This window comes from Fukomys damarensis, unplaced genomic scaffold (assembly GCF_012274545.1).
Source record: "Fukomys damarensis isolate Sample0158 unplaced genomic scaffold, DMR_v1.0_HiC HiC_scaffold_37, whole genome shotgun sequence".
In the NCBI taxonomy this organism is placed as follows: Eukaryota; Metazoa; Chordata; class Mammalia; order Rodentia; family Bathyergidae; genus Fukomys; species Fukomys damarensis.
This window is the reverse complement of record NW_022900949.1, coordinates 63,463,469-63,486,898: the sequence shown is the minus strand read 5'-3', so window position 1 is coordinate 63,486,898 and position 23,430 is coordinate 63,463,469. Positions and strand designations below refer to the sequence as shown.

General features: G+C 38.6%; 1 protein-coding gene across 4 annotated transcripts in view; it reads right to left on the bottom strand.

Moving 5' to 3' along the window:
• The window catches only part of Plch1 (phospholipase C eta 1), a 257,791-nt gene that overhangs the window by 27,291 nt on the left and 207,070 nt on the right, over nucleotides 1-23,430 (bottom strand). For all 4 annotated transcript variants that reach the window (XM_010636902.3, XM_033759293.1, XM_033759292.1 and 1 more), the window contains 4 exons: nucleotides 20,742-20,862; nucleotides 17,469-17,640; nucleotides 13,519-13,626; nucleotides 2,590-2,751 (listed from right to left, as the gene is read on the bottom strand). In XM_010636902.3, coding sequence (XP_010635204.1) covers nucleotides 2,590-2,751; nucleotides 13,519-13,626; nucleotides 17,469-17,640; nucleotides 20,742-20,862 — 563 coding nt within the window. The remainder of the gene's footprint in view (nucleotides 1-2,589; nucleotides 2,752-13,518; nucleotides 13,627-17,468; nucleotides 17,641-20,741; nucleotides 20,863-23,430) is intronic.

The following is a 23,430-nucleotide window of genomic DNA, read 5'->3' as shown; positions in this document are numbered from 1 at the left end:
CTACAACTCTGAATTTGAACTCTAGCCTACACACTATGAGGAGCCTTTGAATGGATGAAACCAGAGAATGACAAGAACAGATGAACACTTCCGAACCATCCTATGGTATAGTAGTGCTACAAATAAGACAGGGTGGAGGTGAGCAGTGAAGCCAGCACAGCTGAGAGCTGCTAAGTTAGGGGCTCATTATGGTTACCCAGAGCGGCAGTTCAGGTATGAAGAAAAGAGCACGCTTCTCAGAAACTCTTAGATCTCTTTCTTGTGTGTACATTACTTCTTCCAGCCTGAAGGAGGATTTCACTGTTATTCTTTAGGGCTCTCCAGGAAAAATACAGTACAAGTAGAACTCAGTCCTGCATTGCTGAATTCTGAAAGGAAGAGCTGGAATGGTGCTGCCCTGAGCCATACTCTGCACATTCTCAGCTTGAGATTTAAGCATACATATTGTATTTGGCACAGATGTACTTGTCTCGATGGTAACTTACCTTACTTGTCCACAGAATCCAAATTGTATTTTGAAAAGTAACATAGCAGTGTTCAAAACCTCAGTGCTTTACAGCCCATTTTATTAAAATAACAGGCTCCATGTATTTCATACTAATACAATTACACTCTGCTTGTAACCCAAATTTAAGGGAAAACAAAAAATAAAACAAAAGGATATTGGTTTTGCTTTAGCGCATCTCTTATTTGAGGTTGCTTACCATTTTCCTTGATGGTAAAATTATTATTCAGGTATCTTCAATGAATAGCAAAAGAATGATGAGCTTGATTTGTGTCTTCCTGAGTGCTGCTTTCCCAATAGAAATGATCTATTATAGGGCAAAGACTTCTCCAAAAGAATAAGGGGAAATGACTGACCCAGGCCAACCAATGAAATTCACTAATAAGCAGCAGAGGGGCCAGGATTTAGCTCAGTGGTACCGCTCCCGTCTCAAAAGCGCAAAGTCCTGAGTTCGATCCCTAGTACGCCCCCAAAAAAGGATGAGCAGCAGAAACCATGCTGGCCTAACTGGATGTGACTTTACAGACATCTGCATGGCATCTTCATTTCCTGGAAGGAGGGCACTATGCGTCTACTTTTTATTGAAATTTTTTAAAAAGTCTAAAATTATATTGAAAATTTAATAAAATCCAAAATTACTGGGAGGGCCATAATAGTACAACTGACTTCTGGTTGCTTCCATCGCTCTTGAAATGTGCATTGCAAGAGGAAGTGACCCTGGCACCAGGTCCAAGGGTAAGTTCCCACTGGTTTAGCAAGCCAGTGTTATCCTATAAACATGCGAAATTTATTTCAGGCAAAACAGTTGCCCAAGGTCACAGTGCTTACCTTAGGGGTGAGCTAAGTGTCCAATGAGGACTAAATATGAATTCTGCTTTATTAGTTGGGGATGAATACACTGCTTCACTCTCTGCACATGAACCAATAATGATGCAGTTCATGGAACTACTGGCAGTCACTCTGCAACTATTGAGAGAAGGGGAACAACATTTGGGATGATACTAAAAGTGGAACAGGAAAAACAGCAAAACAAGTCTCTGATGGTACGCTGAGCCTCTAGATTAAGCCCATTCTGAAGGCCACTCTTCAAATAAACTTTCCAGTTACCTAAGCCAACATGTTCCTAAGTCAGTGATGCTCTATTTAACCAGGAAAATAAAAGTTATCAAGACTGATGCATTCTTATCTTCAGAAAGCTAAAGAGTAGACATGGAATAATTGTAAGTATATAGACAAAACCCTCAGAAAAGAGAAGACCCATCCAACAACCACTGACAATATAAAGGAGACAGCTCACAAAGACCAAGGCAGAACTCCTTCAAGATCACACTGAAGCTGGGATTTAAAAGACTAACTGGAGCTAGCTAGAGAAGCTACCGGAATGGAGTGCTCCAGGCACAGGGAATGGAGTGTGAGGAAGATCATGGCATCCAGAGAGAACCACGCCTGGCATGACAGTGGTGGCTGGTAGGACACAGACCGAGATCTGAGAGTGGAGAGAGACAGGCAAGGATGCTATTTTGAGGGTCCTTTAAAGCTTGGTTAAAGAGTTTGCAACTCACCCCACGTGTAACTGGAAACCACTGAGGAATTTTAAAAGTGGAATGACCATCAGATTTACACATTTAAAAAAATCATGCCAACTTCCAAGTAGAGTTTAAACTGAAACAGGGGAAAGAGTTGAAGTTTGTCTAGATCACATATGATACAACTACGGGGAAGAGAAATAGGCAGGAAGGAGACATATTTGGGAGGTAAAATCAACAGGGCATGGAGATGGCTGCATGTGGGGAGGAAAACAGGTGAAGTACATAGTAGGCTGGAGCCTCTTCTCTCTCCTGAGCCCAGAGACACCAGGCTTTGCTCTGAGAGTCCCAGTGAAGCAGTTTTCATGTCATTTTATCCCCCACCTACTGACTTCTGTTTTCTGCATCATTCGGCAGAATATTTTCATTATAATAGACATAATTGTACAAATAAAGAAATTGGAGAAACACCTTCTTAAGTGACAAATAATTACAAATGAAGTATGAGGAACCCTTCATTTTCTCGTAGAAGAATGAGCACAGGAGGAAACTGCCTACCTGTTTCAGGTGTGCGTTTAACCCTTCATGTGTGGCCTTCAGGAGTGCCCTCACTGTGAAACTGTCAGGATCTTCTTTGTCTCGAATTTGAGATTCCTTTAACAGTGACTCCAGTTTTTTCCTTATGAAAGATTCTACCTGATGCTCAGTGGTCCCGTTATTCTGCAAAGAAGTAATGCAAATGATTCCCCCGCGGAACACAGAAGCAAGTAGAACACATCCTTTGATCAAGTCCCCATACTCACTGGACCACTTTGTTCCTGCCCCAACAAATCCTACAATGATTACCATTCATGAAGAACTCTCAGCTGCTCTTCATGTAACTGCATTCTATTCTCAGGAACCTATGAAGTCTTATTATCTTTCCATTTCAGAGATGTGGAGTCTGGGGCTTAGAGAAATTAGTAAGTTGCTCAATGTTATAAAGCTAGTGAGTAATAGGGGCAGGATTCAAATTCAGGATTCAATAGTGATCCACTGTGCTACTTCATACTTTCAAAAAAACAGAGACCAGTGAAAATTTTTGGAGACTTAGGTCTTCTAAATGTACATAGGTAAATTTGAGCAAAAAATGCTGTTTTTGAAGAATTACTTCCTTTATTGAAGAGAAAAAAAATGCTATGGAAATTTACAGGGCTGAGGATTGTTCTGACATAAAATTTCTGTTGTAGCTCCAACTCTACTGTGCAAATAGAGAACACAATATTGTCTTATGTTATGACTTGTCATTATAATAATTTTAAGATAACAACTAATTTCAAAAGTTTTGGATAACAAAACTATAACCATATCCAGAAGTTGATTCATGTAATACTTAGGAAATCAAGGGCCATAATTTCCTGGAAATCTTGCTTAGCATACCTGTTGGCCACCTCACTCTGCCAAAACTAGTCTGGTTGCTATGCCTCTGCTTTTCAACTGCTTCTTCCTCTTCCTACATACAGCTTCTGCACAAATTCTCCAATCTTTTGCAGAAGACCAACCTACTCAGTGCCAAAAGTTTAAGGCCATTTTGTCCACCTGAAAATTTATTACTGAGAGGCCCTATATTTTAAACCTGCAGAATGAGTAGCTTCCCAATGATGCATTAACATTCACAGGGTCCTGTAAGAATAAAGTAATATAAATGCCACAAGGGGAAAAAATCTATATCAGGATTGGTTATGGAAGCTTCCTATACTAATATGCATATTTTAACATAACCAATTAATGAGTTACTCCACTTCACTGGACATCATCAAGCCCCGAAAGACACAAAGTTGGAAAAGAGCTATGGCTTGATGCCAGAGGCAAATACCACTTTATGCTAGCAAACCTATGTCCCGAAATATCCTACCCAGGTCTGAACAGGCACCTACAAAAGCACAGACTACCAGTTACAGGATTCGGGGAAGGAATATGGATTCCTGTCTGAGTAGCTGAGAAGGCCACAGAAAAAGGGGAATTGTCTGGGGAATTAACTGAGATATTGACACTGATGAAAAGGAGAGCTTGCCTATTTGCCACAGTTTTAACAAAAGATTTACATGAGCAAAGCAGTGTTCTATAAACACAAGGCAGAGTGAGTTTTCCTGGAGCAGTCAATCATGGAGGAGGAGAAAGTACTTTGGGGAATAAAAGGACCCCTGAGAATCTCTGAGTAGACAAGTGCCCGAGTGGTGCTTTAGATATAATATCCACTGGCACCGTATGCTGAAAGGGGAAGGGTGTCTGCAGATGAAAACCCACATATACACAGGTCCCCACGAGGGCACTGAGCATTTCAGGCAGGATGCTGGGTTTTAATAAAAATGACAGTTTAGGAGCAAGACTCATTTTACATAAACATACATTGAACTTCAGCTCTAACAGGTGAGAAACATTAATAAGGAACGACCCACCAGCGCCCCATTTACCCATGGTATGTTAGGGGGTAACCACAGAAGTACCTACAAACAGAGAGACAGGTCTGGTGGTTGTCATGTGCACACAGAGGAACAGCACTTCACCCACCCTGAGAATTCAAGAGAGACTTCTTGGGGCAGAAGACACCTGAGCCAAGCCTTTAAAGGCAAGAGGATTAATTTCCTGTGACCGTTATAACAAACAGTCCCACAGTTGCTAGCTAGAAAACATCAGACATTTATTTTCTGACAGGGCTGTAGGACTAAAGTATGAAATCAGGTGTTGGCAGGGAACTATACTTTCTCTGAAGGTTCCAGGGGGATCCTTCCCTTGCAAATACCATCTAACAATGGTTTGCCAAGGCTCCAATCTCTGCCTCTGTCTGCACATGGTCTTCTCCTGTCTGTATCCCTTCTGTCACTTCTCCAATTATGTCTTCTATGTTTTTTTCAGATATGTGAACAGAATTACTCTTACTGTACAAACACCAGATTTAGGAGCTACTAGATTATACCAAGATGAACCTATTTTAGGACCCTTCATTACATCTACAAAAGTCCTTTTGTCCAAGCAAGATTACATTCACATGTGCCAGAGGTTAGGACTTGGACCTATTTCTTGGCAGCCACGAATCATCCTACTACAATGAATAAGAGCTGATAGGGAAACACTAATGGCGTCTAAATTTTCAATTTATTGTGTATGGACCCATCGCAAGAATCACAATTTATGGTGCCTGTAGCCTTATGGAATATATTTCTTAGTAAGATCTGAAAGTCAAAAGTATTCCTTGCCTCGTGGGCCACAGACACTGGGTTGGGAGGCATGTTAATAGTTTTAATCTCAGTGTACATCTCTATCTAAGCTCCTGGGAGACCACGTGCATTGTTAGTAAGCACTTATAATCAGAAAGGAATATTTTGCAAAGCAGTATGTTTTAACAGTGGGCTTAAAATATTCCGTAAACCATGTCATGAACAAATGTGCAGTCACCTGGGCGCTGTTGTTCTGTTTGTAAAGCCCTGGCAGAGCACATATACAGTAGTATAATTCTCAGGAGCCCTGGAATTTTGAGAACAACTGAGCATTGGCTTCAGTGTCAAGTCACCAGTTGCATTAGGTCTAACAAGTGAGTCGCCCATTCTTTGAAGCCAGGCATTGACTCTTCCTCTCAGCTATAAATGTCCTAGCTGTGTCTTCTTTTTAAAAGTTTATCAGTACATTTTAGGCATACATGATGACAACATGCATCACAGGGAATTTGTACCGGTACATGACGTGTCTTGCTTCTTTTTTTCCATTCCCTAACCCTTCCTTCAACTCCTCTTCTCCTCCTTATTTACTAAAGCTTTGTTTCCATGTATTCCCTCCTATTCTCTTCAATTTTCTGGTCCTTTCCATCCTTTATCCCTTCCCCCTCCTTAGTTTGAATATCTGAACATTTTCTTCCCATTTCCCATATCGATTATACATTTTGGTCCTTATTTACACTTTCAGTTTCTCACACCAAAGAAATAATGCAGTATTTACACATATGCATCCGATTTATTTTACTTAAGAGTATGGTCTCAAGGTATATCCATTATCTAGAAATGTCTCAAGTGTATCCTTCTTTATAGCGGAGTAGTATTCCGTTGTGTATTTTTTTAAAAAACACAGGGAGAGGGAGAGAGCTGGGAACTGCTGAGTGGGGGGATACTTATAAATACAGATTTATCCATTAAGTTCAGAATCTTACCTGAGAGAAGTTTGTGATGCCCTAAAATAATTAGAATAGTAATGCCAAAGATCCCTGATCACAGGTCACATAGCAAATACAGTAATAAGGAAAAACTTGAAATTTTGCAAGAGCTACAAAATAGTGATCCAGAGACATGAAATGAGCACATGTCATTGGAAAAAGGAGGCTGACAGACTTGCTTTAAAAAAAATGGTATCTGTAAAGTGCAATAAATCAAAGCACAATAAAACAAGGTATGCCTGTTTTGAAAAAGCAACTAAGACTGTACATACAGAGCTGTCTCACAAGGCACTGTCCCATAATGATGGTTCATCTGAACCACCCAACACCCTGTAAGGTAAGCACTAGGGTTAGCCCAGTCTCACTAGTAATGGTGCAGAGGCAGAAGGATTCACCAACTTATCCCAACACACATGACGGAACTGGGGCTGAAATCTAACAACTCCAGGTAAAAACTGTCTATTTCATGACACAACACTGCAACCATTCCTTTAATATTTTCATAGAAAAAGATGGATTCTTGAAATGGATTGATTCTGAGTGGACTCATATTTTAAACAAAAATATTATTCTTAAGAACTATTCCAAAATCCCTCTATGGAAAGCAGAAGTTTTCACTTAAGGCCAGAATCAGGTCCAAGAAAAGAGCTCTGGGTCTGTAACTCCCTGTGCATTTTACCAAATGACCCAGAACTGTTGAGGAGCACATCTGCTGTAGGGAAAAACAGAGAAGCATGCAAGGGACATGGTAACCCTGGTCTCACACAGGAGTGCTCCAAATGAGCGTCCATTTCTTTCCCTTTCTCAGGGACCTGCACAAAGTCAGATGCTGTGACGATGAACTGTTGCCTCGGTGCCAAGACATTTCACTATCAACAACAAAGGCTACAACGACCAGGCCTCATGCTGGTGGAATAGAGAATGCTTAAGAAAAGGCTGTCACAATTCCTGTCACAGTCTCTAAACACTGGGAGCCACTCAAGGCATCATGTCTCTGTCGGTTGATCTTTCTTCTCTGTGATTTACAGCATAAGAAAACAAGTAACCATGGAGAACAAATAAACGTGTAGCTGAGGTTTCATTACTATATTATCATGCAGTCCTGGAATCCAATAGCACTGCGAAAAGAAAGCTGAACTGAACTTGACCTTGAGCCCTATCAGCCCACTGTGCAGCCGTGGCAAGGAGCACAGCTCAGAACCATATTATGTATCTCCCTCTTTTGTTCCGTGGGCCAGTGCGAAAGGAGGACGGTGCAGCTGGGGGAAGGGGGAAAGCAGCCATTTATAGGGTCAAGGGAAGTTTCTGCTGGAGAAGTAAGCAAAATTCCTAATTCTCTTTTCTGAGTGAAAAATTTGATCTGGGAATCTCTCTGCCACAAATAAATCAGTCACACAAGCACATTCTTGATTTGTCTCAAGGATGAAACTAAAGCATCCCTTAAAAAGTAGAAAGCTGCCCCTACTGTAGACTGAGATGAAGCAGGAAAGGGAGGGCTGGGTCAGAGGCCACTGGTCTTGTACTGTCATATTCCACCTGCCCTATGCCCTGGAGTCACCAAAGGGGTGTGCAAAACTACTAGGCCACATCCCAGACCAACCACACCAAAGTGCATGGGATTTCTGAAACTCTTCTCTCATTCCAGTATACAGCAACAGAGTTGAGGATCTTTGCTTTAGAAACAAAACAAGCCAATAGCATGGGAACTAGCACAAAGAATCAACAATTTGGGATCTCATCTTATTAAAAAGCTTCTGCACTGCAAAAGAAACCATCAACAGAAATAAGAGACAACCTACAATGTGGGAAAAAATTTTTACCAGCTGCTCCTCAGACAAAGGACTACTATCAAGAATATATAAAGAACTCAAAACAGCCCCCTCAAATATAAAGACACAATTTGAAAATGGGCATCTGAAATGAATGGCCATTTCTCAGAAAAAGAAGTAAAAGCAGCAAGTAAATCTATGAAAAATGTTCCATATCACTGGTTATCAGAGAGATGCAGATGAAAACAACACTGAGATTCCACCTCACCCCACAAAGAAAAGCTGCTATCAAGAAATCAACCAATAACAAATGTTGGCAGGGTTGTGGGGAGAAAGGAACCCTTCTCCATTGTTGGTGGAAGTGCAGACTGGTGCAACCACTATGGAGATCAACATGGAGATAACTCAAAGAGCTGGGACTAGAGGTTCCATTTGACTAGCCATCTCTCTGCTGGGTATCTTTCCAAAAGAATTAAAAAAATCACATCACAGTGATATATGCGCACCTATGTTTATAGCAGCACAGTTTGTAATAGCTAAAACTTGGAAACAGCCCATTTGCCCATCAGTTGGAAACTGGATAAAGAAGATGTGGTTTTTCTACAAAACGGAATACTACTCAGCCATAAATAATGAGCAATTAGATTCATTCATAGGAAAATGGATACATATTGAGGATATACTCCTAAGTGAAATAAATAAGTCACACATGTGTAAATACCGAATAGTTTCTCTGGTGTGAAAAGCTATAATAGTACATAAGATCCTAATGAGATAATTAACCATGTGAAATAGGAAGAAAAGGGCTAAAGGTGTAAGGAAAATGGGAAGGGTATGGGAAAGGTAATAAGGGAAAAGAAAAAAATATGACAAAATGAAAAAATGGAAATAAAGTGTTTGTAAATGGGGAGGGGAGGAGGGGGTGAAGGGAGGGCAGGGACAAGGGGAAAAAATGAGAACCAAGACCTGTCATGTAAAGGTACAATTTTCCAATGATGAATGTAACTGTACTGTATACCTAAAACGTACCAATAAACTCAATAAAATTTTTTTAAAAGAAACAAAACAAGCCAGGCATAGTGGCACATGCCTATAGTCCCAGCACTTGGAAAGCTGAGGCAGGAGGATCACTGGAAATTCAAGGACAACCTGAGCTACAAAGTTCCAGGCCAGCTTGAACTAAATAAGTAGTGAGACCCTGTCTCAAAAAACAGGGAAAAATTATAAATATACTTTTTTAAAAAAGAAGGGAAAAAGGGTTGAAAGAATGGGAGGGGAATGGGGAAAAGAGAAAAATCAAGTCATATTAGGTACAGATACAAATTCCCTATGGTGAATGTGATCATTATGTATATCAAAAATATACCAATAAAATTAAATTTAAAAACAGCAAAACAGAAAGCTAGAATATTTCAACATCCCAAAATGCCACTCCTTTAGGGTAGAGTCTGACTATAGGAGAAATAACATATTAGCTGCCCTTTGAAGTGCTTTATAGCTCTCTAAGCCCATTTCTTTTTTTTTTCCTTTAAATTAAAGAAGGAAATAATAGAAACAAAGCTTTTGTAAATAGGAAGAAAGGGAGGGAGGGGTGGATGAGAAGGAAGGGAAATGGGAAAAAAATAAGAACCAAGATATATCCTGTACAGGTATAAATTCCCACTGGTGAATGTGATCTAAGCCATTTCCTCAAGGTCATGAACTAAAGAATGGCTGCTTCTCAGCTATTTGAGCCTGTGTATTTTCTCCTACCTGTCCTGTCTCTTGCCTGCTCTTTTGGCTCCCTTAAAATACTGTTCTATGTAAGAACCAGTCATATCATGTTCTAGGAAAAACCTGGGATCTGCCAGGTTACCTTTTCCATCTCTACTCCTGGTTGGCAGGATACAACCCGAGGCCCAGCATGTGGTCATTTGGTCTCAGAGTGGACGTTTTCAGTAACAAGACCATGCAACCTCAGGTGGTAATTCATCCCTTCTATGAGTACTGATCAAGTTTCAGATTAACATGATTCATACTCTTTATTTAAATGGCTTAAAGCATAAAATGAATAACTTTGGAAAGAAAATGAACCTTTAGCTAAGGAAGGGAGAAAAATGATAAAAAATGTTTAGTGAGACTGTTTTAGGAGAGTATTAGAGTAAGACAAAAAGTTGCTACATGTTTCTGTAGGGCTGGCTAAACACAGATTCAGAGAGTATAAGAAAAATGATAACAAATAATTCAGCAGAAGAGTGGAAAAATCTGTAGAGTTGAAATTTGGGGGTGGAGAGCGCAGGAGGCACATTGACATCAGAGGATCCTATGAGGATGAATAATAGTGAGCTGGCTGCCCTGAATCAAATGTTAGGTTACTGTACTGTGATTGAAAGGAAATTATCCCCTGTATCTTTGAGCTATATGACTCCTGGGTCACTAAACATTCTGACTTTACCTTGTGGCTTACATATCATGGGCCAGATTTTCTCTATGGCTGAAGCCACAAAATAATACGAGGCAGAAGCCTAAAAGGATTCAATTAATTCAACAACAAAAGGCATTTACTGCCTTTTAAGCAAAAAGTTAAAAGTTAGAATGTGGTTTGAATAGCTTACTTAGGAGTTAGAAGGAATCCTGCCTCCTGCTTTGCTAACATAAGGGTAATGTTAGGTGGGCCACAAATCCTGCTTCCGACTCTGCCTTCAAATTCCCTTTACCTGTAATGTCCTTCCCCAGGATTTAACATAGCTAACTCTTCATTACTTTCAGGTCTTTGTCTACACACATTTTCTCTTTGAGGTCTTTCCTAGAGACATGCCACCTAAAATGTCAAAAGACTTCACACACACTCATGTAGAAGCACGTACACACGCATGCGTGTGCACACTCACACACTTTCTCCCTTCTGTACTTATCACCATCTAATATGTTTTACTTACAGCATTTGCTTTCTTTCCTTTTCTTTCTTTTTTTTCTTTCCCTTCTTTTTTTTTTTTTTTTTTTTTTTTTTGTTACCAGGGATGGAACTCAGTTCCTTGCACTTGCCAGACCGGCATGGTGCCACTAAGCATCCCGACCCATGCCTTCTTTCTTAGCTATCCTCTTCTGCCATCAACTGCTACATATATTACTAAACATAAGCCTAATAAGAAAAGTTTTTTGTCTATTTTGATACATCCCCCAACATCTACAGTGCTGATGGGCACATCTGCTACAGCAGATGCTCAGGAAAAATTTGTTAAATGCACAAAGAATCTTATATAACCTCATGAGAGTTAGCATTCCAATATCCATGAATGTTAAGTTAAAATCTTTATTTATTGCAATAATTCAGGTGTAACATAAATCTACCCTATTCTGTTAATGTAAAACTGAGGTAAGAGCTTCCTGTAAGATAATTATTGGCTCACATAAACAATGCACAACATATCTTCTTTTGCAGAAATATGATCATGAATATTTAACTTCATCATCCAGGTATGATGCTTGCTGCAATGGTATATAAACTGACTGACTGTAAGAAAATACTTTGGCTTTCTAAACACATCATTGCCTTTTCTAAAAAGAGAAAATGGTTTGAAAAGGTAGAATAAAAAGTTTGTATATTTTCACTAATGTGTTGTCTTTATGATTCCTTTCTCCTAAAGTACAACAAAGAGACATATGTGACCCTTACATGTAAGGTGCTCTCCACTTTCACTTAGGCCAAATGAAAGATAATATCTATCTTTATGAAATAACTACGTATTTCACTGCCTAGAAATAAATCAGAAGACTGAACATGAAGGGAGCTCAGCTAGACATTCCACTGGGGGAATTATTGATTCGCTCCTACAAATATAACTAGCTTTCAATGGAATTTCATAATTATAAATATGTACCTTAGAAAATTAGAAGATCCGTGACATTGGAAGAAAAATGATACAACTAAGTATGCTTAGGAACTAAAACAACATGGTTTACATTCTGGGCAATAAATGACTACATTGTGATAGTAGCTAAATTTCCACCACTTTACTTTGACTAAAAACAGCATTCCTTAAACATGTAACTTAGTGGGGCCTCTCTGTTTCCTGCTCCAAAGTGACAGGCTACTCTGAGGTTGGCAACCAAGAAACCTGGGAAACAAAATAAAAAATAGTGAGAATTGAAGGGAAAAATCTAGCTTATAAACTAAAGCTAAAAAGTTAAATTATCAATAATTTCAAGTAACTCATCGCAAAAAATGGCAAATATGTAGGAGAGCAGAAAAGAAGCTAAAACATTAACTACATTTCAGTGATGTAAATCTGTGTAGATTTTTATGCGCCCATCATCTTGTTAGTTAGGGGTATTTAATTGAGCCAATATAAATTATTAAAAGGCAAAATCATACTACAGATCATAATTCTCACTTTCATTTCAAGCTGAATCTTCTCTACTTCATCTTGTTAAAGTGCATAAAAACTAAGAAGGAAGTGTTAACTGAGGCTAGTTGTAATTAAGCTCTTGTCCCTTTAGAAAATAACGCCAGCTCCGTTTGACACACGCAAGCAAGGAATGACAGTTAGAATAACTTATAAGAGAGCAGTCTGTGGTTAACAATATAATCATTGAATACAGGCAATAATTTAAAATAGGAAAATTCATACAACATTTATCTATTTTTTCAGAATATAGACTACAGTCCGATGTCCAAAGGAATGCCATTTTATATAGAAATGAGACTCAGTAACAAAGCCCATGATACTCTGGTTGTCCTGCGGCTCTGGCAATCATAAGAGGTACACAATGTAGGATGGAGGTGTAGCCCTTCAAGCCTTATATTCCTCCCAGGATTGCATTTCTGGGATCACACAGTTAAATGATGGTTTTCTGCAATGGCAGCTCAGTGATCTAGGAAAGGGGTCTGAGTCCCCAGAGGGTAATTAACCAGTCTGTGCCTCTTTAGGATAGGGCAAGTCAAACATTTAGCTAAGTGCCTCATGCCAGGAAGGGCTGAAAAATCCCCTGGGACAAGGTACTTTTTTTTCTTTGAGACAGGTTCTCACTCTGTAGCTCAGGCTGGCTTAGAATTTACGGCAATTTTCCTGCCTCAGCCTCCCGAGGGCTAGGATTATACATGTAGGCCTCCACGCTTGGAGCCCAAGGTATATTTTCTTAGGGAAGAGATGGGTCCCCAAAAGTGGCAGCAAGTGCAGCTGGGGTTCTGAGCCACCCCCTGGGTACTAGGCAGGGAAAGCAGTACTAAAGCCAGGTTACATATTAAAGACACTGACATTTCCAACCACAATTTGTCTTTTAAACACACGGCAATAGAAAGGGACTTGTCTCTGAAGGGGTATTAGATGGATTAATCACTAACATTTCTCCCAATTCTAAGGCATAAGAACTCATGACTGATTTACTCAACAAACTGAGTGGCTGTGTGCCAGTATGTAAAATAATTTTTGAAAAATATTCTCTTTACACAGCAGCAGCCACATTTGTGAAAAAAAATCAATACAGCACAAATTTGGAGCCCCAATTTTATTGCAGTGCACCTAAGAGAAAATACATGGCCATGCTGTGACTCACATAATGCAGTTTGAACTTGCACTCATCTTCAATTTCGTCTGCACTGTCTTCATCGGAAACTTCCCCTTCCTCTGCATCATCTCCAAGGTGATAAGGCAACTTCTTGCCCTGAAATGGATCAAAATATCACCATTTTGAAGTGAAAATAAATTCACAATAATCAACAAATGGAAGCTACTTAAATGTCTGTTGACAGACGAATGAGTAAATAAAACATGGTCTTTGGGCATGGTGGTGCATACTTGCCATCCTAGCACTACAGAAGCTGAGGCAGGAGGATCGCTGTGAGTTCAAGGCCAGCCTGGGCTACACAGTGAGTTCAAGGAGAACCTGAACTACAAAATGAGACCCTGTCTCAGAACAATAAAATGTGGTCTATACACACAATGAAATATTGTACAGCCTTTAAATGAATGAAATTTTGATACATATTATGACACAGATGAACCTTGAGGGCATTATAAATGAAATAAGTCAAAGAAAAATGTAGCACAGCCAAATTCCTAGAGACAGAGAAAATAGTGGTGTTTGCAGGTACAGATGGGAAGCAGAAATAAGCAGTTGTTGATACGTACAAAATTTCTGTCGCAAATTAAGAGGAATTCTAGAAATTGGTTTGTATGACAATGTGAATATTGTTAACACTACTATATTATACACATAAAAACTGTTAAGATGGTAGGTAGATTAATTGTTTGCTGTGTTTTAACCCTAATTTTTAAAAGTGAAAAATGAGCCAGGCATGGTGGTACATGCCTATAATTCAGCACTCTGGAGGCCGAGGCAGGAGGATTGCTGTGAGTTCAAGGCTGGCCTAGGCTACATAGTGAGTTCAAGGCCAGCCTGAACAATATAGCAAAAAACTGTCGCAAAAATGAATAAATAAATAAAGTAAATAGTAAAAATAAAATGAGGTATCCCTTGGCCGATCATGACTTCAGTCTCAGTAAAAAGCAGGTTTTAAATTAAGGGCAAGATAAAGAAAAAAAAAGGCTTTCAAGAAAAGACAGACACATTACTTCTAATTACACATAATTAATTAGAGAGACTATATTTAAAAACAAGATCAGCTTCAAGAAAATACGACTCTCTAAATTATAAGTAAAATTTAATAGGATGTAAATTCTCTGTAAACAGTTGTTACATCATATTGTTTGGGAGTTAACAAGGAAAAAGTTTGTACATATTCAGTATAGACAGAATTTTTTAAAATTATTGTTGATCTGTGGTTGGCTGAATCTTCCAATACAAGGCACCAAGTGTACATACAAAATATGATCTTGGTGATATATATAAACACAAAGGAAAAGTTTTCAAAGAAATATAATCAGTTGTCAGGAGTAGGAATATTTAGGGTAAGAGTTATTTTCTCTACTACATTTCCTATTTTATATTCAGAAAAAGCAAATTAAAAAGAGCAGCAGAAATAACACTAAAATAAATTTTTAAATGTTCTGTAGAATAAAACTAACAAATATTACAAATGTCATCCAGTAGGGGACAATCATCTTCCAATGGTACAGCAAGGAAAGGAAAACGTGGCCATGGGGAGCAGGTGACGGTGAGTGGGCTGGGCAGTGGCGCTGAACTTCAATGCTTCTTTCTTCAAAGGTGGCACAGGGAGAGGTGAAAAAAAGAAAAAGCTGCCTTCTCAGAGTATTCACAATATGCCCTCTTCAGTCCTTTTAAACTCTACCTAAAACAGCCTGCATCATGAGGGCCATAGTTCTGGCCTGCTTTTCTGTATTCCTGGTTCCCAAAAGCTACAGCACCAAGGTAAATTGTAAGAAAAATAATGCAAAAGGACTGTGTTTTTAATGCCCCTTATCAAAAGTGTCACTCCTCCAGAAATTAAAGAATAAACTTAGGTAGTAGAGTCTTGAGTGACTTAACGAACTTAACCGTGATCCAGAGTAGATGTAAATGACATATGACAGAGGTCTTCTGGGGGTTTTGCTCTAATTGACATTATTATATGCAGGAGTTATACTTTACAGTTGGATTAATTCATCCATGGAATAAAAAGTACTATCAGAGACCATGTCAATGACCACCTTTTGCTTCAAATCTTTAGGCTGGTAGCCTGGGGAGAATGTAAAAATCTCTGTGATTAACATGTTCAAAAGTAAGGACCTAGGCCCAGAGATTTAGCTCAGTGGTTCTGCCACCTGACTCTCAAGCTCAAAGTCTGGAGTTCGATCCCCAGTACCAAAGAGAAAGAAAAAAAGTAAGGCTCTTGGACCACAGAGTTACAGTATTTTTCAGCAATAACAGTCTATGAAAACTTGCTGTGTTGGTTATTACTTTTGTTCAAAAGCACCCTTTTATTTTTTAGGAAATTGTGTGTGTGAGGGTAAATGTATCTATACACATTATTGGAAAATGTGTGTAATCACTATAATGAAAAACAACTTGTTAATCTCCAAAGTGATAAGGAGCCATTGGTTCCTCTGATGCCAAAGGAACCTGGGAAAAGCAGCTCCTTTGGTTTTGTTCTATATGAGAACGTGCTGATCCACAGATCCAGACTACCTCCTTAAAAAATGTTACTACTAACAAGCAGATCTCAGACACCCTTGAAATGCTGGCATTCATACTGCTGTCCTCCCTTTCAATAAATGCCTCAGACCTTCTGCCTCTGAATCTCCTGGTGCCCATAAGCCTTGGGACATTCTGTGCCAAGTCCTCCATCCAGGTGTACAGAACAGGCTCAATTCATTCACATAAAATAGCCATCTAAGTTCCACTCTCCAAAAGGAAAGATTTCAATCAAATGGTCTTACTCTGTGGTTTAGCTCCTGAATGCTGGCTAAAGAGCAGTTAGGAAACACAGAAACATTTACAATACTACAGAAGTGATGTTTTATTTCCTAACCCAGAAATCATGTTTAACAAAGGAGATGGCTTTTGCAAGACTTGGGAAAATTGACCTTAATGTTATTTCTTACATTATATGCTTTCACAGACAAATATCTACTAACACTTCCTTAACAGATTTTGAATCTGTAATTTTAATTTCATTTAAATGATAAAAAAATAAGTTTTGACGGACTGCAAAGATGAATAGTTTAATCATTTGAATTTGCTGCCCTCCCTTAAAGCCCCAGGTAAAGTCTTGCCATGTAATTAATTTCTTTGATGCTCCTATATAATATTTCATATGTTGTATACACTCCTTTTGAGTAAAATATGATCCAGTTTTAACATAAAGAGTCTACTGCTCTCTCCTTTAGTTGTTCAATCTCAAAACAATGCAATCATGCAAGGTGATTTTGGTACAAACACAAAATTCACTGGAATTAAGTAAAATGACAACGTTAGCAAATTGAAAATGCAAGGAACAGTCTGACTATTCTTTGCATGGATAACAGTCATTGTAGTAAGTTTCCTCCCCCCAAAAAACTGCTCATAAAATGTCATTCTCTTCGCCCACCACTCTTTTCACACACACATGGCCCCAGCAGAGCATCATGTCTCTGACTGCGTTCCTCTTTGAAGCAAGGGCTTCTCACTTACATAACCAAGACTTTTCAACCATGAAGATTTTGTTTTTCTTTTGACAAAGTTATTGGAGCTTGAAATGGGAAAAGAGAATCTGAATGAAATGCTTTCAGGTATGAATTCAAGGAGTCTTTTTTCTACACCTCACACTCCTATACACACATTTCTCTTTTTATTGTGAATCTTACAGACCAAAATATTACACATTTAGCTTACTGTTTTCTCATTATGACTTCATAAAATCAAATCCCAGGACATGTGGTCAGTCAACAATAATCTTTCTCTGAAAGAGTGAATACAAATCTGAAATAATTGCATGTACAGATCCAGAAGATTCTTCAAGCATCGAGTCTAATCATTATTGTTGTTTCAGGCTAGTTTAGAGTCATTAAGAGAGACAAGGCTTAGTTGATTACTAATACCCTTGATTGAGTACCTATGGTAATTACCTTAATTAATATCTTGCCTTTCAAACTTTGAGGGCTTGGAAGCTGTTTGCAGTCTCCTGTGTCTATAGATGACAAGTCCAGTTTGTCTTGGAAAATTCCTTTCAGGTACTGAGCAATCTTCCTCTGCTGTTGGATACTGCAGTGATTCTCAATAGATAATATAACTGGGAACCTGAGTAAGAGTAACACATTCCAAACCCATCAGGTACAGGTGACGCATGGAGATTTGTGAAAATGATTCTGTAATCGTGTTCTGCCAAGGCTATCAATAGCGATTATGGCTAAAGTGCTTCTAAGGTATGAAAAGATTTGAGATGCATTTTTAAAAAATTCCTCTGAGCAAATATACTTTGCTAGGTATAATGACTGAACAAAATACCAATCTATGTGGGATGAGTTAGTTTAATATTTTGTATCAGGCAAAAAGGCGAGCACATTATATATCTTGTAAAAGAAAAAATTTTAAAGAAATGAGAAGCTTAAGGAAAACAACCTCACATAATGGAAGTTTTATACATGCAAAAATCTAGATACATCTAAGCAACCACTGTATATCATTAAGTGAAATTATTTACTCTAAAAAAATATATAACTAGTCCGCAGCTTGAAAATTACTACTGAGGATAAAATAATACAATGGAACTTGGTGTTTTATAGCAGCTTGTGCCAGTCATCAAGATCATTTTTATAGTATTTACACTAGTCTTTACTAAACACAATTGCCAAGCACTCATTCTATATCAGCCTGCAAGTTTCTGTACAAAGAATCTGAGACCCACGTAAAGCAATCATCCAAAGATAGTCTGAAACACTGGTGAAAACAAAAAGGTAGAAAGAGAACTAGGGCTGAGATGTACCTTTACTACTCTCAGCTTTGTTTTTTTCTTCACAATAAAAAATTATTACAAGGCAGATTTATAGATCTTGTTTTCTGGTTTCCATCATGCATCTTCAGGAACATTAGACAATGGATTTTTTCCAGAGTACATAAAACTATATTTAAATTGCCTAAATACACTTACGTGGAGAAAAATCTTTTCTGTATTTCTGCAGTAAGGGCAGGCTGCACAATACAGTCTATGACCTCTTCAAATGACATTCTGTCCCCATTAGTAAAACCTGATTACTGAGGTGGTGTGAGAGACGGACCTTTTTGATGAAATTGGTTGGGTTGTCTGACTACAATCAGTTTGTTATTTGTGTCCTCACATGATTTTTACCCTAGAGTGAGAAAACAACATACTAGCAACCCTGAGTCATTCTGCAATCACATCAGGGACTTTAATAGCAAAATTTCAAATTATCAATCCATTTGCAAAAAGCCTATTAGTGTACAGTGATGTTTAGTGTAAGAATGTTCTTCTCCACATGACAGGGAGGGGGTGGCTTCCACTAAAGGACATTAATCAATGTATAAAGACATTTTTGGTGACTACAATTCAGAGAGTGCCACTGAATTTTAGTGGCTAGCATCCAAGATGCTGCTAGCCATTCTACAATGCATGAGACAGCTCCTTACAACAACAACAACAACAACAAAACTGTCAAAATGTCAGTAGTGTAAGAGTCAAGAATCCATGCAGAAAAGATGCACCTAAAATTTTAAAAAGAGAAAGAAACAGCCAGCCTTTTTAATGTGCTAAAGAAGCATATTGTTTTAAATTAAAGTACATTTCTTCATGAGCTTTCCAAACTTGAAGTAAACAGCTAAGTATACAGGTTTCAGTCCTTCTCAACATATTTTATGTACCAGGAAATAAAGACCTTCAGCTTGGCTAATACTGATAGGAATCAGGGCTGTGAAGGCTGATCAGAATTTAGTACTCAAGAGTCTTCTATGTATAAGACAGCATAAACTAAATCTGCTTTGCAGCCTATATCGCTTATTAGAATAACATGTAATTTAATGGTTAATTAATAAGATCAAATATTAAAAATTTTAAAGACTACTAACTTCTAAAATATTAATTTTACGCAATTGTAATTTTAATTTTTTTTTCATTTGAAAATCCTCTCTTGTGTATCTGGTATATTCAAGTAGCTGCTAGGCAACAAAGGATGAATAATAAATGACTAAAATGTAGCTCCATATTTTCAATGAGTTCACAGTCTTACACATTCAGAAGAAGGCAAGTGACTACAATTTAGCAAGGCGCTATAAGATGTAAAAGAAATATACTCTGGGTGCTAAAAAAGAGAAGGAAGATTTAAATCAACTGGTGGGTCAGTATGCTTACCACAGGGACAACACATAAATAATCTTGTAGGACAATCAAGAATAAGGTGGACTGAATAAGGGGGAGGCAGACGTAACCACAAATATGAGAGTGGGGGCTGTAAAAGCATCAGGCAGAACGCTAAATCTCTGCGGAGCGATAGGAAGGAAGACAACAGAAGAGAAAGACACAGGCAGGCCTTGAAGGGCATGGAGACACGCTTGTGCTACAGGGAGCTTCTGAAGGGCTTTGGGGTAAGAATGACTACACTGTGCATATATTTCAGAAAGAAAACTGTGGCCCCAGTGTGGAGGATGGAAAGAAACGGGAAATGAAGATAGAGAGAAGGCAATGGAGTCAAAGATAACTTAGCAAGTAGAAGTAAGGGCAACTGGCTGAATCTAGAGTGGCTCCCAGCTTCTGCTTGAAATTATAAGAAAAATAAAACAAGTGACAAGAGGAGATCTGGCAGAATGCAGTGCTGAGCACCGCACAGATGGAAACTCCGTTGAATATTTGCTAAAGGATTTTCTATATCAAATTGGAATTTAGGGGGAAAGTTGTAGGCATGTAATTGGATAAATATCCTCAAAGTAAACCAGGCAGCACCTTAGGAAATAGTAACTTTTTATGAGAGTGAGGAAATGGAATAGAACCACAGATGTAAAAGGACAGAAGCAAATGACTGCAGCAGAGGAGCTAATGCTTTAAAGGGAGTTAAAAATGAAAGTTTGGGAAAGGAAATAGCATTATCAAAGGCCAAGGAGGGGCCAACTAACATAAGGATATCAGATACTTCAGTACACATTAGACATCCAGGTGGAAACCTAGAGACTACTGTATTATAGCATAGTATCAAAATGCTACTTATTTCTGGTGTTTCCAGAATTTATGGGCACTCTGCACCCTGGGTTTTGATATTTAGAGGTCATTCTTTGCAAGGACGTCTTCAAGAGGGCAGTGTGGAGGCAGAAGAAATAGAGATCAGAAGTCCAAGGACGAGTATGCGGTTCTGGAGCCATCTCATGCCAGGCAGCACCCTCCAGGCTGTACTTACTGATTCCTCACGAAGGCGTGCTTGCTGATGGTCTCCACAACGTCTCTGAAGAGAATCTTTGAGGTGAGAGTATAACCGTGGTGTACTACCGGCTCTCCATCGGGGCCATCCCAACAGTCAACTGCCAAAACAGAACCTCATATCAGCAACTCAAGGTTTCTGGTATTTATTAATATTTCTGGAAATACCAGACAAAAAACATTTTAATTGTATTATTTTAAATTGTAATTATTATAATCATGATAAATGTGAAATGAATGTTCCGGTATATTTATCAAAATAAAGCAGTAAAGATAAATTAGTCTTATTTTTACTGTTTGTAGTTTACAAAGATGTCATCCTTATAAGCAGCCAGCATTCAAACAAATTTTTTTGTTAGAAATTGATTTAAATCCAACCAAGTGTGTCCAAGGGTGTGATACTTAACAGAAGAAGACCTTCTAAGATTTTAGTAAGTTAGAATGTCTCTCTCAAATTACTAACAGTGCCTTTCATGATTGTTCACTTAAACTCATTATATTTTTATTAGATCTACTTCCAACTTATTCATTGTAGTAGTTATAAAATAACATCAGCTTCCAAAGTTCAAAGCCTCAGGTCCTGCTAAAATGTATATGAAACCAGGGATGTGGCTCAGTGGCACTGTGCCTGCCTGGCAAGCATAAGGTCCTCAGTTCAATTCCCAGTGTTGCAAAACCAAAAACCAAACTAATAGAATGTATGTGAGCGTGAAATAATGATGCAATCATTTGAAACTTGCTTTCCCTACCTATAAAATGGAAGTATTAATTGTATTTCCATCAGAAGTTCGAGTAATGACTAAACTTGGAAAGTTCCTATGACACCGCGTGGCACACAATAACTGTTACTGCCACTGCTACTACTGCTACTGCTCTGTACCCAGCCATTCTCACTGGCTTCCAGCACAAAAAGACAAACATATTCACCATTCTCCCTGACTTAAGGTTTGCCCTCCCTTGTTTTATTTTCTACCTCTAGATTAATTTCTTAAAACACTGCTTTCATTTTCTCTTTTGTTCTTTCAAAAGCCTACTTGGCCTATAACATAGGATCCTAGTGGGCACTTTGTAAATATGTGCCAAACTCTGTTTTCCTCACTGAGTTTATTGGTACATTCTAGGGATACAGTACAGTTACATTCATCACTGGGATCTTGTACCTTTACATGACAGGTCTTGGTTCTCATTTTTTCCCTTGTCGTGCCCTCCCTTCACCCCCTACTCCCCTCCCCATTTACAAACACTTTATTTCCATTTTCTCATTTTCTCGTATTTGTTTCTTTTCCCTTATTACCTTTCCCCTACCCTTCCCACTTTCCCAACACCTTTGGCCCTTTTCTTCCTATTTCACATTGTCAATTATCTCATTAGGATCTTATGTACTATTATAGTTTATTCACACCAGAGAAACTATTCGGTATTTACACATGTGTGACTTATTTATTTCACTTAGGAGTGTATCCTCAATATGTATCCATTTTGTGCCAAACTTATTAATAAATACCCTACAGCAACTCCTGACTCCTTAATCCCTGGGGCTGTGACTTGTGCCAGACACTGGCCAGGCATCCATGAAACTGGTTTCCTTATTCACCAGGCACAGAGCTGGACTACATTTCCCAACCTTCCTTTGCAGTAGGATAGGGTGTGTACGGTTGGTGAGATATGAACAAAAATGATATGCACCACTTCCAGGTCTGGTCAGTGGAAACCTGCCTTACCTAGTTACACACCCCTTTCCTCGTCTGCTGTGATTTAGAAGTCACCTGCCAAACATGGCACTGCCATGAGTTAAAAAGGTGGACCCCCTAAATAATTGCTTCAGTGATTCACATCTATTTTAGACTTCATACAAACAAGAAAACAACTTTAGTTGTTTTGAGGTTTGAAGGAACTAGTGTTACCTTAAGATCCTAGCTCCTATCTGACAAGTCAATGTGATTTTCCCCTGTACCCACACCCAAAGGGGTATTATTTTAGTTAGGTGTATTTCTCCACATGTACTCCTACTTCTTTGCCTTTTCTTCTTTCATTTAATGTCAGCTGAAAGTCCTCTTTTACTTTGCTTATCTAAATTCTAACCGAGGCTAAACTAGGATGCCCCATAGAACATTGTCAGCTCTCAGGATCCTTTCTTACGGCAGGGGTGGGAGAGAGATCGCAAACTCAAATACCAACAGGAGCCCAATAATTAACAGAAATGAAACAGCAGCCCAACAGGAAATGTTTATCTAAATGAAATAACTGCTCAATTCCAATCACTGCTAAATTGGAATAAGAACTTCAGTTGCCAGATCTTCTGAGAAAAATAAAAAGTCTAGATTTTATCTCTGCAAATTATCCCAATTTTTGCAGGGAGGGGGGTGGTCCTCAGAATTGAGCCCAGAGCCTCAGGTATGATAAACAAGTGCTCTACCATCAAGCTACACACCTGGCCCAATTTTCCCAATTTTAAACCTTGGCAATTAATCTAATTTTTAAAATCTAATATGGGACAAATATTAAAAATTGTGCAGGTCAGATGTGGCTAATGGAATGCTTGGTGAAACTTTGCCTTTAATTAGGACCACACAGCTCAGCAACAAACCTGTTTTCTATTTTAGTAGACCCCTCCCTCAACATGTGTGCATATATTTCTGTAGGAGATGATAACTCTGTTTCTTTATAAA